The sequence below is a fragment of the Macaca mulatta genome, chromosome 16 (genome assembly GCF_049350105.2).
Source record: "Macaca mulatta isolate MMU2019108-1 chromosome 16, T2T-MMU8v2.0, whole genome shotgun sequence".
Taxonomy (NCBI): domain Eukaryota; kingdom Metazoa; phylum Chordata; class Mammalia; order Primates; family Cercopithecidae; genus Macaca; species Macaca mulatta.
In genome coordinates, this window is record NC_133421.1 from 47,139,039 (window position 1) to 47,155,034 (window position 15,996).

At 41.7% G+C, this 15,996-nt stretch overlaps 1 protein-coding gene across 9 annotated transcripts in view; it reads left to right on the forward strand.

The window, feature by feature from the left end:
- Positions 1-15,996, forward strand: part of ACACA (acetyl-CoA carboxylase alpha) — a 330,020-nt gene that overhangs the window by 273,523 nt on the left and 40,501 nt on the right. For all 9 annotated transcript variants that reach the window (XM_077969319.1, NM_001266778.1, XM_077969318.1 and 6 more), the window contains 2 exon segments: positions 11,800-11,943; positions 12,536-12,656. In XM_077969319.1, the coding sequence (XP_077825445.1) occupies positions 11,800-11,943; positions 12,536-12,656 (265 nt within the window).

Below are 15,996 nucleotides of genomic sequence, written 5' to 3' on the forward strand. Positions count from 1 at the left end.
TGTAATCCCAGCACTTTGGGAGACAGAGGCAGACGGATCACCTGAGGTCAGTGGTATGAGACCAGCCTGGCCAACATGGTGAAACCCTGTCTCTACTAAAAATACAAAATTAGCCAGGCATGGTGGCACACACCTGTAATCCCAGCTACTCGGGAGGCTAAGGCAGGAGAATCACTTGAATCTGGGAGGCAGAGGTGGCAGTGAGCCAAGATTGCACCATTGCACTCCAGCCTGGGCAAAAACAGCAAAACTCCATCTCAGAAAAAAACAAACAAACAACAACAACAAAAACTTTTGATCATTATTCTCCCTGCCATTTACTAGGTAAGCAACTTTGGGCTTTAATCTATTTAGATGTTAGTTTCCTCTTTGTGAAATGGAAGGCATAATACATTTCCCATTTTAAAGTAGAAAATCTGGTTGGTGTGGTAATCCTGTAATACCAGCACTTTGGGAGGCCAAGAAAGGAGGATGGCTTAAGGCCAGGAGTTCAAGACCAGCCTGGGCAATATAGCAAGAAGCAAGACCCCCTCTACAAAATAATTAAAAAATTGGCCAGGTATGGGGGTGCCTGAGATGGGGAACCGTGGAACCTTTGGCAGTGGCATCCAGGGCTGGGACTGTGTCTGTGAACAGGGCCTGGCCCCCACAGAGCTCATGGAGGCAAGGCCCAGGACAAGGAATGGATGCCTGTGACCAAGTTGGGCTGCCTGGTCAAGGACATGAAGATCAAGTCCCTGGAGGAGATCTATCTCTTCTCCCTGCCCATCAAGGAGTCTGAGATCATTGACTTTTTCCTGGGGGCCTCTCTCAAGGATGAGGTTTTAAAGATTATGCCAGTGCAGAAGCAAACCCACGCTTGCCAGCGCACCAGGTTCAAGATGTTTGTTGCCATCAGGGACTACAATGGCCATATTGGTCTGGGTGTTAAGTACTCCAAGGAGGTGGCCACTGCCATCCATGGGGCCATCATCCTGGCCAAGCTCTTCATTGTCCCCATGCACAGAGGCTACTGGGAGAAGAAGCCCCACACCATCCCTTGCAAGGTGACAGGTGGCTGTGGCTCTGTGCTGGTGCGCCTCATCCTCGCGCCCAGGACACTGGCATTGTCTCGGCCCTGGTGCCCAAGAAGCTGCCAATGATGGCTGGTATTGATGACTGCTACACCTCAGCCAGGGGCTACACTGCCACCCTAGGGAACTTTCCCAAGGTCACCTTTGATGCCATCTCTAAAACCTACAGCTACCTGACCCCTAACCTCTGGAAGGGGACTGTATTCATCAAGTCTTCCTGTCAGGAATTTGCTGACCACCTCATAAAGACCCACACCAGAGTCTCCATGCAGGGGACCCAGGCTCCAACTGTGGCTACAACACAGTTTTTACATAAGACAAATAAAATGAATTAAGCCTGTTTTTTGTTGTTTTTTTTTTAAGTAGAAGACTGGAGGGTCTCTTAATCTTAAATTCTCTTCAATGTCTAGTATTCTGTGATGTTATAAAGATGCATATTGATCTGTAGCCAGGGAACTGTTTTAGGCTGGGGAGTGAATAGATAGGGAGTGGGGAATTTTAAAAGTTATTGCATATTAGAGTATTATGTATTAAATTACATATTAGTGATATGTAAAATTATTACATACTCATGCGACCAGGAATGGAAGTTGGAGAGCATAATGATTTAAAAGTTTTTAAATTTTGTTTCTTGTCCAGATCACAGAAAAGTAAACACTATATGTTGTTTACAATCACGAGTGTCTGTAGAATTATAAATCTTGAGAGTGGGAGGATCCTCAAAAGTTCAACCACACAATTGTTGCTTGAGTTTCCTCTGTGACACCATTGCTAAATATTCACCCAATTATGTGTGAAAAATTCAGCTGAATGGGAGCTCAGTACTTTTGGAACCAATCCCATTCATCTATGTATTCATCTGTGAGTTCTTTTTTCTATTTGGCTAAAGTCTGTTTCCCTGTACACAGAGACAGATCACTCTTTAAAGGTAGAGTTCAAATTTAACAAAGAAATGCCCAGTTTTATATGACCAACTGGAAATTGAATGGAACCAAAATCTTTCTCATGTACTTTTGTGTTCAGAGTCTGGTCTTGTCTCAAGAACAAATGTAGTGAAGATGAAAATGCTATTCCAACATAGAAAAGAAATTGGATTCATAAATAACTTTGCCAGTCAAAAATGTGAAATAAGTAGAAGAAACAAGGGAAACAGTTAAAACTTAATTCCACTTGAAAGTACTCCTTAGAACCTTAGGGGTCTCCTGCAGTGTCATGCAGTACCTTCGGAGCCTGATTATCTCCTGCTTTCTCCTCCCCTGCCTTGTTGAAAGTCAAGATCCTGATAGAAGGTTGGAGGATAGTTCTTTTTGACTGCTGTATTTGTAGATACCAGCTAAAACTCATTGGGTCCAAGGTTTGGTGGAATCAGTAAAGGTGATGTAGACGTAGGTACTCAAACCCTAAGGGTACACAAACACAAGCTAAACTGCTAGAATGTAGTACCCTCTTGCTTCAGTGAACAGTCTCTGGCTCACTTCATCCATGTGGACCTTCATTATATCTCTACCCTATATCCATTGTCCATTTCCACCTCCAGGGTTCTGATGTGTCCTGAGTATTAGAATGAAGAAATGCCTCTACCTCACACTTTGGGTGGCATGTAGGGTCTCTGCACTCTGTCTCTAATAAAACATCGTCCCTGAACTCAAGCTAAGGGCCCACTTAGCTCTGTACACACGGTTCCTTTGACAGATTGGTTTCTTCGTCTTCTTCATTTTCTATTCAGTGGTGTGTTACACCTTCATATGTTGAATTTTGTTCACCTTTCTCTCTTTCTACATGTATTCATAGCTTTGTCTTTGCAGATCAGTGCTCACTTGAAGCTTTGCTCCTCTGTCAGCCCCTCTCCTCTCTTCAACCTTTCTTTTCCTCCAACCCCAGCCTGAAGCCCAAGTAAATTAGCTTCTCACCCCTGCCCCCTAGTTTTAAAAAAAAATCCCATACTCCTCCAACAGTGTCTATTCTTGGATTTGCAGTCAGCAACCATCTCCAATAACCATCAGGCTGTCAGCTTTGCAGCTCCCTACCACCTCCCACCTCCCCCATCACTCACCAGAGGAAAAAGAGAGCCAGAGCAAGAGCTTGAAATATATCATGCAATAGTGTATCATGAATTTGTTGTGAATCACAGTGGTGAAGCAGGTTTATTTATTTCTGAGACCTTAAATCAATACAAAGTAGGTCTCTTAGTTCTGAAGCTGGGATGGAGTGTGAAAAAATGAGCCCATTGTACTCTTAAAACTTTGGGGAAAGGAGATGACAGCTATATAATTCCATTTACCAGGCACTAGGGGCTTTAATGTGAAGGTGACAGGGAGCTCTTTGTGCATTTAGAGCACCATATCTTCTAAATAAAAGATCTGTAGACTTGATAGTGGAGCATAGCTCCAAGTTTAATAATCTCCAAGCATTAGACCGAGCCAATATGTTCCAAAGTCAGAGAGGTCCCCCCTAAACACTCATAAATTAAAAGTGCAAGAACCGCACATGTTGGTAGATTAGAAATGCAAGGACTCCAGTCTTTTCTAGAAAGAAGACAGAGCTGGGCTCTGGCTGTGCACAGACTGGTCTGTGAATATGATAAAGAAGCGGAAATGAGACTGTTTAGAAACCTGACTCCTAGCTGTTCATCATTCTAGGGAATGTTCCCTGTGCATGGATCCAAATCTAGCTATGTCCCTTCTCATTCAGATTGACCATCATCACACAGTCTAATCAGCTAATGTACATAGTCAGGAGTGTTGAATTATGAAAGGAGAAGCTTAAAGAGCTTTTTAGATTGAACTACAGATTACCATGCCTGGGCTTCAAGATTTTCTGGCTGATTTTTGACCGGTTCCTAAATTTAATGTCTCAGTGTCTGGGGTTTAAGCCTTTTAAAATAGTATGCACATCTAAGAAATTGACAAATCAGTGTTGGTAAGGAAAAGAACTCACCCAAATTTAACCAACAGCTTAAGATGCAAATATGAGAAGTCAAGACCATTGGAACATGTAATCAACTTTTGAGTATCTTCATTTTCTACCTGACCCATTGGTAAAATATGCCTTTCTCAATAGATAAAGCAGATTTATGCAGCTCAGAAGAGCACTCCTAACATAATATGGCTTTATAGTACTTAGAATTACTAGTTTAATTTTAACCCATATAAAGAATTTTGACAGGGGGAGGGAGGGAAGAGAGCATCTACATTGGGGAAAACTAAAAAGGTAGGAAAATTGAACCACTCCTTTTGCTTCAGAAAGCCACTACACATTATAACACTAATATGAAAGACTTATTTTGCTTACAGTAGTTTAACTTGCTGAACATACTAATCAGTTGAGTTTTTATAGAATGCATAGAACTGTGGTAGATCACATGCATTTATTGCATGCCTGTTAGGTATAAAGCTGTTCTTATGCTGTGGCAATACAAAGATGATTCCTGGTTTCATGGAGCTGAAATTTAGCTAAAAGACAATAATAGGCTTTTCATGTGTTCTAAAGGAAAAAATAAAATTGCTGCCCACCAGATGTCAATGAGAAAACACGAACCAAAAGGCCACAGCGATAGCAAGTCAGTGCTACTCCCCTAAGAGCCAGGCCCTGCAAACACTAGACTCTTGGGACCTGGCCAATGCAGTCAGTCACAGCCTATTCAGTAAAACCAGTAGAAGGCGACTGACAAACAGGGATTTTTAAAAAAGTTTTCCATCTTTAGAAAATACATAATCTGATAAAAGACTGGTATCCAGAATATATAAAGAATTCTCAAACTCAATAAGAAAACAACCCAGTAATTAAAAACATGGGCAAGAAATTTGAACAGACATTTCACCAAAGCAAATATAAGGATGGTAAATAAGCACATGAAAAGATGCTTATCATTAGTCATTAGGGAAATGAAAATTAAACCATAGCTTGACACCACTAAATGGTTTTGTTTTTTGTTTTTTGTTTTTGTTTTTGTTTTTTTGAGACGGAGTCTTGCTCTGCCGCCCAGGCTGGAGTACAGTGGTGCGATCTCGGCTCACTGCAACGTCCATCTCCTGGGTTCAAGTGATTCTCCTGCCTTAGCCTCCCAAGTAGCTGGGACTACAGGCACGTGCCACCATGCCCCGGCTAATTTTGTGTGTTTTTAGTAGAAATGGGATTTCACTGTGTTATCCAGGATGGTCTCAATCTCCCTACCTCATGATCCGCCTGCCTAGGCCTCCCAAAGTGCTGGGATTACAGGTGTGAGCCACTGTGCCCAGCCTAAATGTTTGTTTTTTTAATGTTTGACAAATACCAAGTGTTGATGAGGATTCAGGACAGCTGGAACTCTCATAAATTGTTGGTGGGAATGCAAAATGGCACAGCCACTTTGAAAAAGGTTGGGCTTTTTTTAAAAGCTGTGCACAAATGTCTACAGCAGCATTATTTATAATCCTCCAAAAGTGAAAACAGCCCAAATGTACACCAACAGGCAAATGGGTGACCAAGTTGTGGTACTTCTATAAAATGGAATACTACTCAGGAATAAAAATAAACTACTGATACCTGCATCAGCATGCATGAGGCTCAGATGCAATATGCTAACTGAAAGAAGCTAGATTCAAAAGGCTATATACTGTATGACTCCATTTATGTAACATTCTAGAAAAAGTAAAACTATTGGAACAAAAAGATCAATGGTTGTTAGGGGTGGAGGGAGGGGACTGATTACAAGGGAACATGAGGAGACTTTGGGATGATGAAAATGCTCTCTATCTTGATTATTGTGGTGGTTATATGACTATGTGTATTAAAATTCACAGACTTGTATACCTTATGATGGACAGTTTTGCTATATGAAAATTATACTTCAATAAACCAGACTTTATTTAAAATGTTTACAAATTGGCTGGGCAAGGTGGCTTATGTCTGTAGTCCCAACACTTTGGGAGACTGAGGTGAGAGGATTGCTTGAGGCCAGGTCTTCGAGACCAGCCTAGACAACATAGCAAGACTTTGTCTCTACAAAATAAAAAAGAATTTATCGTCAGAAATCTCAAGTCCCAAGCCTGTGCTTCTTCTCATACATTAGCAAGCAAACTATTGTGTGGCTGCTCTCTATCTTTTTACATTACAAATGAGTCTCTGTTCCTTACCCACTCCACCTTCAAATCCTTATTGTCTTTGTGCTGTCTAATTCATTCCTCTGTTCTCCAGTGAGCCCTGCACTTCAGTAAAGAGATGTCTTCCAGTGTTATTTCTGACCTATATTCAGCCTTTTTTTTTGGCTGTTTCTTTTCCTTCCACTGACAGCACCATCCCTTTGCCCCAGTTTATACTTCAGCATACCTGATCACTTCATAATTTGCTGCTTATAGAGAGATTTTTGGTCTTATAGCAGATGGTCTTGAATCCAACTGTGGCTCATGTCAGAGGCTTTTCTCTCCTCTGCCCACAGTATGTCACTGAGCCCCTTCTCTACCCCAACCCTAGCCTAGGACCTACCAGCCAGCACTCCAGTTTGCCAGTGACAGTAGTGGCAATAAAGGTGGGGAAAAATTATAACCCTGTGCCTATGTATTAAGAAACTGTATTTTGCAACCCCCAAATAATCTTGGTGGTCACCTAGGTCCTGATTCCATCTCCCTAGAGATTTAATTCCATTCATCCTTGGATATATTCCTGAAGAAACATTTACATGGTGATATGTGCAGCACCACTTAAAATTGTTAATTGGAGATTGAATTACTTGTCAGATTTTTAAAATGTAGTCCTCTCAGGTCAGGGAGGAGGATATTAGCTGCACTAAGTAGATAAGCTATTGCATTTTTTTCTTCTCCTTTTTTCTCTCCTCCTCCCTTTTCCTCTCTCTCATCCTTCCTTCTTTCTTTTGTTCCTATTTTACCACTTTTCTCCTACTCCTGCTTATTCTTTTTCATATCTGTTCTCTTTCAGCTTTAGCCAACTTTTATCAATAACCTGACAGATCCCAGAGTGACTTTAATATCTAGAATCATGGATGAAGTCCAGTGATGACAATTACTCAGTAAATTTACAGTACCCCTCCTCAAATCCTTTTGAGAATGGAAATGTCCTAATAAGAAGGAGGATTGCAGCGAGGACTCAGCTTCTGTAGCCTAATTCTTAGATGCAGGAGGAATTTTGTATTCCCTGCTTCCTTAAATAGAAGATGTCCTGACCCACCAAAGATTGTTTAAAATGGGGGAAAAGACTGAACAAAAGGGGGAGAGAAGGAATAGATTTCATTTTTTATTCCATCATTGATATGCATCATAATTTTTCACATCTTCAGCACATGATTGCAAATATTTGCCTATAAGTCTAAGGGTCCCCAACATAATGTGTATGTCAGGACAAAGGCAATTTTTTAAAAATTGAGCTAAGTTGCATCTGGGAAACTTGGAAATCTTAACGCCTGTGCTGACAAATATCCTGACAAGTAAATACTGCACTCATTCAGTATTACATAGTGATTTCATTTGCACAAAACCTCACAATGCTCTGCCACTTCAGTCAAACGTCTGGAGCATGGGGGAAAGGAAGAACGTGTTTATCTTGATCTCCAAAAAGGGCTTTAAGGGAGACAGCAGGCGGTATATTAGGCTGTTTTCATTGCCTGTCAGCTGTGGTAAACCTGAGCTGTCTGCGGTGTCTCTAGATAAGCAGCAGCAGCAGCAGCAGCAGAGGCCTGAGCATGGATATATGACTGCATTCATTTGTACTTCTTATGTATCTCAACGTTTCTAAAGGCTACGTAGCATCTTTGGTGGAGCCTTTAACAATTGTGTCTCTGCTAATCACCGGCTTTTATGTGGTGCCCTTAATTCTTAGGTCCGCCGGCTGCAATGAATGAAGTGCTGGATGAGGCTTAAGTTTGTATTGAGAATGAGTCAAGATCCTCTTTCCTCTCAGATTCAGCCCTTGTTCAGTTCTGTCAGCATGGCACTCTTCAGCAGAGGACCTGGAGGTGGAGCCTATTCCTAATATTGCATGGTACTGCTTCTCCACTTAGATCTGGAGGGCAACAAAGTGAGGCCTCAGGAGAATCACCTCTGTTTGACTCGCTCCTGTGTTTAAATGATTATTGCTGCTTGCTGGACAGATAAATTAAAAGTTTGTATCATACAGTAGAAATGTAAGAGGAATGTATTTGGGAACTGAAACACAGCAAGAAATGCGTAGGTCAAAGTTTAAAAGAGTGTTGAACGCAGCTCACCTACTTTGTGAAAATACGTTGATGAGAGCTGTTGACCCTGAGTTTTTCTGTAGAAGGTCAGTAGGGCAACCTTGAGGAAGAAAACAACGGTTCTGTCTGTGTGGGTTCTGTTCATCTTCCTAGATACCGATGACGGTTTGTGTAACTGTTATAGCATGATCATTTCAGAGTTAGGCAGAATGGATTTTATCCTAACCCAGATTCTGCTTCCTTGGTTGGAGCTTTTGTTGTGAAGGATTCTAAAATCATTAAAACCACTTGAGTCAGCAACGACCCCTATAAATCAGGAGCTATTGTGTGCACCCTCATTCTACTGGTGCATACTCCAAACACGTGGTCATTGAAGATGAACTGGAGGGTACTGCTTTCTCTTCACCGATTGTTAAGTAGTCATGATTGTTAGCATTTGTTTGTGATTAGTGGAGCAGTTTCATTTCTGTGCCCATCCCTACCCTACACCCCATCTCCCAAACTAAGGCTAGTCAGAGAGTGATATTGGGATACTCTTAGTCTATTCTGTAATTTTTCTCCTTAATTTCCAAATTAAATGAATGTTCTCACATGACAAACACTTCTTTAGCTCAGAAATAATGTTCCTGGTTATGTTAAGCCCTGGTTAGGTTTCTTCTAAACATAGGAAAGGAGAGATGTAGAAATACTGCTGCCTTTTCAGAACAATGCCAAAGCATCAGAACCCAAGTTTTAATTTAGCTTGTAAAGGGAGGAGTACTCCGTTACTGAGCCTACCAAGTTTGCTTCCCATTATTTTGTAAAAATATGGGGTAGAATGGATAAGTGGCAGAGGATCACTTTTAAATGAGAAGGCAAAGACATCAGAAGAAAGTGTGTTTAAACAGCTGGGCAGTCCCTTTTTCTAAGTGTAGTTCTTCATTGATCCATTATTAATTTTGGAGATGTGTAAGATTCTAAGTGGTTGGACATTATCAGGTATTAGAGATAGGAAGAAAATAGTGTTTCTGAGTAGAAAATAGCCCCAACTTTCTCTTCTGGGCAACAAGGAGTACTTGGCTCCTGACCTAATTGTGAATATCATGTTTTCAGGGTCAGCACAGTGTCTCCTTTTTTATTCCTTTTCCCCCTTTCCTGTTTTATTTTAATAATTAAAAATACTGCTGATCACACTGAATGACTTCTAGCCGAGAGGCAGTCTGTCCCAGAAGGACCAGTTGTGGACCATCGGGTTTATGACGACCATAAAACCAGAGCCAGATCAGAGCGTGGCCTCCTTAAGTGACAGGGTTTCTGCCTTTACCAGGCTCCTGCATCAACGGACTGCTTTGGATATTTGCTTTGGTTTGGATTTTTTGTTCTGTTTTGTTTCCTGATGCATGTGTGAGTGTGCATGTGTGCACACATTTAAAGATATAAATGAAACAGGTATGTAATGCCCTCTGCCTGTTAGACTAAAGCCATAAAAATAACAAACGGTGTGTATTTGCTAGAATGTCAAAGTTATGAGTTTATTTTGTAATGATGTGCTCCTGCCTTCATGAGGTAAACTGGCCGTGGCGGAGGTGTTATTAGTAATATGGACTCAGCGGAGCAGAAAGCCGAGTGACCGAGAGATCAGTGTATCAGTCAGAGAGAGGGCAAATGGAAAGAGACAGCAGGAGAATGAGAAAAGAGCCACAGTGCCTGGGCTGAGATTAAAGACGGACTGAGAGGCGGATGGGAGCTCAGTGGTCAGATACAGTCTCCCCTGTTCACGAGGCTCCTTCAAAGGAGCTGCCAGCATGTTGCTCAGCATGGGGCTGCCTGTAAAGGCTTGTTCTCTACGCTTCCTTATCAAGGAAAGCAGTAATCTGAGAGCAATTTTGCTTTCCATATTCCTTTCAGAAAAGTATCTTATGCCCTTCCTAGCTGAAGTTAAATGGAACCAAGGCCAATTGGGTCACACCGAGGTTATTACTTTGGTCACCAACTTCCTCCACCTTTGGAGGATCCTAGTGGGGGTGTTGACCCAGCATGCAGGGGAACCTCTCAAAGCTCCTAACAAGAAGGGGCAAAATGGGAATATGCAGGCAGACTTTGCTGGCCCTTAGTTAGTTACATTCTCCCCAGAGACTGAAAATGAATACAAGTAGGGAAGAAATTTTGTATCATCATTATTTTTTAAAGGAGGAGAGGAAAGGAAAAATAAAAGGTAAAATACAGTAAGCACTCTACAACTGTTTAGAGCTCTCAGGGGCTACCTTAGATGACTGGCAATTACTACACACTCAGCAGTTTGCAATAGTCAGTGATCAGGCTGCCTGGCTTCCATCTGCTGGGTCAGAAAACCTCCTTCCCTGAAAGAAATTATTAACCAGTCTTCAAGGAAAAAGAAACCCTACAATTTCCAAGTCCAGGAATATCTTTTCTTCCTCTTTTTTTCTTTTTTAAAGGAAACTTTGTGGTTTCCAACTGCAGGTGCCCTTTGACCTTACAAGGGTTAAACTCCTCCAGGGATAGACCAGGGATTGAGGCCCTGAACTCCCTGGAGCCTTGGAAGGGAAGGAGGAGGGGAAGCGTGCTTGGGTATAAATCACAGCCCTGCACCCAGCACACAAAGAAAAGACTTGAAACTCAGGGGTTCATGTATGTAGCATGAGTTGCTTCAAGATTTTGCTAGCTTTAGGGCTTGTGCGTGGAAGCCAGTGTTAGGTTGGTGCAAAAGTAATTGCGGTTTTGCCATTAAAAGAAATGACGGCCGGGCGCGGTGGCTCAAGCCTGTAATCCCAGCACTTTGGGAGGCCGAGACGGGCGGATCACGAGGTCAGGAGATCGAGAGACCATCCTGGCTAACACGGTGAAACCCCGTCTCTACTAAAAAATACAAAAAAAACTAGCCGGGCGAGGTGGCGGGCGCCTGTAGTCCCAGCTACTCGGGAGGCTGAGGCAGGAGAATGGCGTAAACCCGGGAGGCGGAGCTTGCAGTGAGCTGAGATCCGGCCACTGCACTCCAGCCTGGGTGACAGAGCAAGACTCCGTCTCAAAAAAAAAAAAAAAAAGAAATGACAAAAACCACAATTACTTTTGCACCAACCTAATAAAAATCAAATATAAGGAAAAAATAATCCTTTTTAAAAATGAGGAACCTAAGCCCCCAGAGTTGCTGTAACTGAGACTTGTCACTAAATATTGTTGAAAGACAGGCATGTTACCTTTTTGTGTCTATGCACAAAGAGACTTGCACGCGATAAGGTAGCCTATGCCTCTGGGTCTCAGCCTCACCCACCACTGCAGTTTCAGCTGAGGGTGGAAGTATGCTATGCCTATCTGTGGCAGCTGGTGGAGAGAAAGGGGCTTGCTAGTTTTAAAATTGCAACCATGAATGTGATTGTTAAAAGTATTTTTTGTTTTCTAAGTTTTCTTTTTAGGAAGAATATTCAGATAGTCCCTCAGAACAACCCATGGAGACTGGAATCTCTGTTTTGTGGAGAAAAGAACCCATTTTAGTGCAACTTGTGAAATAGACCATGCCTTTATTTCTATAGAGACAAATGTCTTTTCTCTTGCTCATTTCTCTAGGTCCTCGGGCGGGAAGTGTACACCTCCAATAACCAGCTTGGGGGCATCCAGATCATGCACAACAATGGGGTGACCCACTGCACTGTGTGTGATGACTTTGAAGGGGTTTTCACTGTCCTGCACTGGCTGTCTTACATGCCCAAGGTGAGCCCTTCCTACCCAGCACTGACATGGCCTGCAGAGCCTGTCATTTCCGCCACAGCTCACTGCCTCTGTGTTTAAGGTCTTGTCTTTACGGTGGAGCAATTTTTTATAAAATATTTCTCCAAAAGCTATTGATTTCTCTTTTCCTTACAGCCATATTTTGCCTTCTACCTTTAAAATGTCTTTGGATTTCATTAGTTGGGCCCCTTTCTAATGTCTTACAGCCATGGAAGCCCTCATGGCCTACCTAAGGCTCAGATCCCAGTATATTAAGGTTCCTCCTCATTGTGGGTTTTCTCCTTTGTAATAGTCATTCATTCCTCAGAGGAGCATCCCAGAAAGCATGGGCACACTGAAATCAAGAGTCAAAACACACCGCTTTGTGCCAGCCTCCTAAATGAGACTATTGACCTATACATGTTCCTTGGGCCTTGGCACATAAGTAGGATTCTTCCAGCTGAAGATTGGGACTATTGGGTGTAATTCCATATGTAGGCCCTGCTATCTTTGTCTATAGCTATTGTTGCTGAGTTGGAGTCTAGGGCTGTCATTCATTGATTGCTGTGTTCTTTCTCTTCCAATCTCCTTTTAGAGCGTGCACAGTTCAGTTCCTCTTCTGAACTCAAAGGATCCTATAGACAGAATCATCGAGTTTGTTCCCACAAAGGCCCCATATGATCCTCGATGGATGCTAGCAGGCCGTCCTCATCCAAGTATGTATATGTCTGAGGACGCCATGGTGTCTGACTCTCAAGCTTTTAGTGTTTTTTTCAATCAGTATCCAATTCCTGAACAATCGCATGTGACTAAGAAAACAGAGCTAAGTACCTGGAAATGAGAAAGACCTGAAAACCAACCCTCTGAAGAAAAAGGTGGGAAATCCTTCATGAACAAATGAAAAACAAATAAAACGAGATTTCCCAATCACCCATCGAGTCAAGTAGTGCAGTCACTAATACATTTCTTCTGTTTATTCTGTTATTGAAGCATTTATTACTTAATAGGTTCAAAGACTTTAAAACAGTTCAATATAAGCCATAAAATCATAGAATTATAGGACTAGAATCTTCAGTCATCTAATCCCTATAACCAAAAGAGATTAATCAGTTTCGTTGCAGCAAATGTCTTTGAGACCCTTCAGGGTAGAATAGGACTTCACTTTTCTCAGCAAGCTCTGAGCAGCCACCCTGCAGGTGCCCTTCTTTTCTTATGGTATTGGTAATGGTATTGGTACTTGCTCAGTAATTAATAGAAGGCTACTTTGTAAGCTCATTTATTCATGAAGAGATTGTCCAGAACTTTTGATTATATAGATACATGGAGTGAAAATAAGGCCTGCCTCCAGATATATCTAATCTGTTGCTTTTTTGGGAGCTGATTTTACCTAACTTAGAAACAAAACAGGAAAAAGAAGTAACTCTGTGTACATTCTCATCTGTCAGTCCATTTGGCTGTTCTAGCAAACCTCACTTATCAGGAGGTTCTTTTGTGGAGCACCAAATCCCTCTGCTATATTTTGAAACCATTTTTTCAAACTATGCGAGGAAGTGTTTGTTCTTTTTTGCATGTTTATTGCAACGATTGCAAAGAAAGGCTATATATAAAAGTAGAAGAGATTGCAGAAGGTATTTTATTAAGTGTAAAAGTCATTGTGATTTTGCTGAAAGAGAGGTCTTCATAAGGAAGATCGTATAAACCTTTGTAGGTACCCACTGTAAGCCAGGTGGGACTGTAAAGCACTTCCATATATGTTATCTTATTTGCACTTACAACCTCTCATAGGTAAAGAGAGATAACCCTTTTTTTTTTTTTTTTTTTTTTTTTTTTTTTGAGACGGAGTCTCGCTCTGTGGCCCAGGCTAGAGTGCAGTGGCTGGATCTCAGCTCACTGCAAGCTCCGCTTCCCGGGTTTACGCCATTCTCCTGCCTCAGCCTCCCGAGTAGCTGGGACTACAGGCGCCCGCCATCTCACCCGGCTAGGTTTTTGTATTTTTTTAGTAGAGACAGGGTTTCACCGGGTTAGCCAGGATGGTCTCGATCTCCTGACCTCGTGATCCGCCCGTCTCGGCCTCCCAAAGTGCTGGGATTACAGGCTTGAGCCACGGCGTCCGGCCGAGAGATAACCATTTTACAAAAATCAGAGAAGTTGAGTGATTTGTACAAGGTCACATAGCTATTACATAGCTATTATATTGTTTTTCTAAATATCTACATTAGGCTTTCTATTGTATAAAAACATGAGAGAAGTGTTTATTTTAATTTATAACTTTACCTGTTGTCTTCAGTGCCTTTTCTTGTTAATTTTAATAAAACTAAATAGTTTTTCTTACATAGCCTGGAAAATCACCATACTAATCTTTTCCCTGCTGTTTCTTTTTCTTTTTTTTTTTTTTTTTGAGATGGAGTTTTGCTCTTGTCCTCCAGGCTGGAGTACAATGGCGTGATATCAGCTCACTGCAACCTCCGCTTCTATTTACCCCTTCTTTTTGTACCATGATTATGATAAGAACTATGAGCCTAAGATTATGTGTCAGCCTTTTTTTTTTTTTTTTTTTTTTTGAGACAGAGTCTTGCTTTGTCACCAGGCTGGAGTGCAGTGGAGCAATCTCAGCTCACTGCAACCTCCGCCTCCCAGGTTCAAGTGATTCTCCTGCTTCAGCCTCCCGAGCAGCTGAGACTAAAGGTGTGCGCCACCACACCTAGCTAATTTTTGTAATTTTAGTAGAGACAGGGTTTCACCATGTTGTCCAAGATGGTCTCTATCTCTTGACCTCACGATCCACCCACCTCCCAAAGTGCTGGGATTATAGGCATAAGCCACCACGCCTGACCACCTGTCAGTCTTAAAATGCAGGACTTTCCTGGGAATGAAGTGAGCCTCTTCACTTCTAGAATTTGGAACCAGACTTAGTGAGTGTTTTCCTGGGAAATACGGGAAGTCATCTTAGCTGGCTTCTAAGGTTCTGCATCGGAACTGGGTAGGATCTACTCTCTGGGGACTGTGAAGCACAACTACAATAGTCAGTGACTCCTCCCACCCCTAGCAGCAGGGTTTTAAACAAAGAAAACATTTCCATCTTGAAGTTACTTCAGTAGTTCCAAATCCCTGTTATTAAAGTGAGAATTAGAAAATGATCCAAGGATATAAAGTTAAAATTCAGTATTCTGATGAACGTAGAAATTTGGTTTAGAACCTTCACCAAAATTTGAGCCCTTCTTTCATGGGTGAACAGAAGTATGTGTGTGTAGGTGGGCATTATCCTGGCCATTATTAATGAGATCCACAGAATAAAATGAAATTTGTGATAAACTAAGTTTTCTGTTTTTTGGATAATATTTTTTCATTGACTCCCTAGTAATTCATCCTGCTGTCTATGTGCAGCTAACACTCGCTCCCAAATCGAGTGACTTCAGATTTTAATTTAGTGGAAGCGTTAAAGAAAGCAGATGATTCCCTGTGATAAGTTAAAGCAGATATCTTCTAGGTGAAAAGTTAAAGTCATTTATCAGAGGAGATAGTGCTGTGATATTCTTCAAACTGACGCCCAACACAAGACCAGAATCTAAACGATCGGCTTTGGGCTCACGGATGGAGAGATAATTTTGAAATGGATGATCACATTTTACACTGGGGCCATAGAGGCAAGGAATGTAGAACACAGTAATTACAAGTTTAGTCTTGATAAAACACTCTCCATCCTGTTTAAGTCAGCAGAGGTTAGCTTGCTCAGATCTCCACTTTTAATTGGTTTTGGACTTGGGTTTTTAGCGGGTGGAGGGCCATGTTCAAATTAGAAGAATCACTAAAACCGTGAGCTGAGAGGGCAAACCAGGAAACACTTATTTGCAGAAGCTTTTATGGGGCTTTGGTCAAACATTCATACCTGTGGAACAAAAGTTTTTTTCTTAAACTAATAGGTTGAAAATTTTGGGTCTTGCCAGTGAAGGAAATTCCATGTGCAAGGAAGATTAATGGCATTAAGTATGTGCATCTTAACCATTGTATTTTTACTACCTGTCAAGAATATGTGGCCCTTTTTTGTAGAAAGATTAT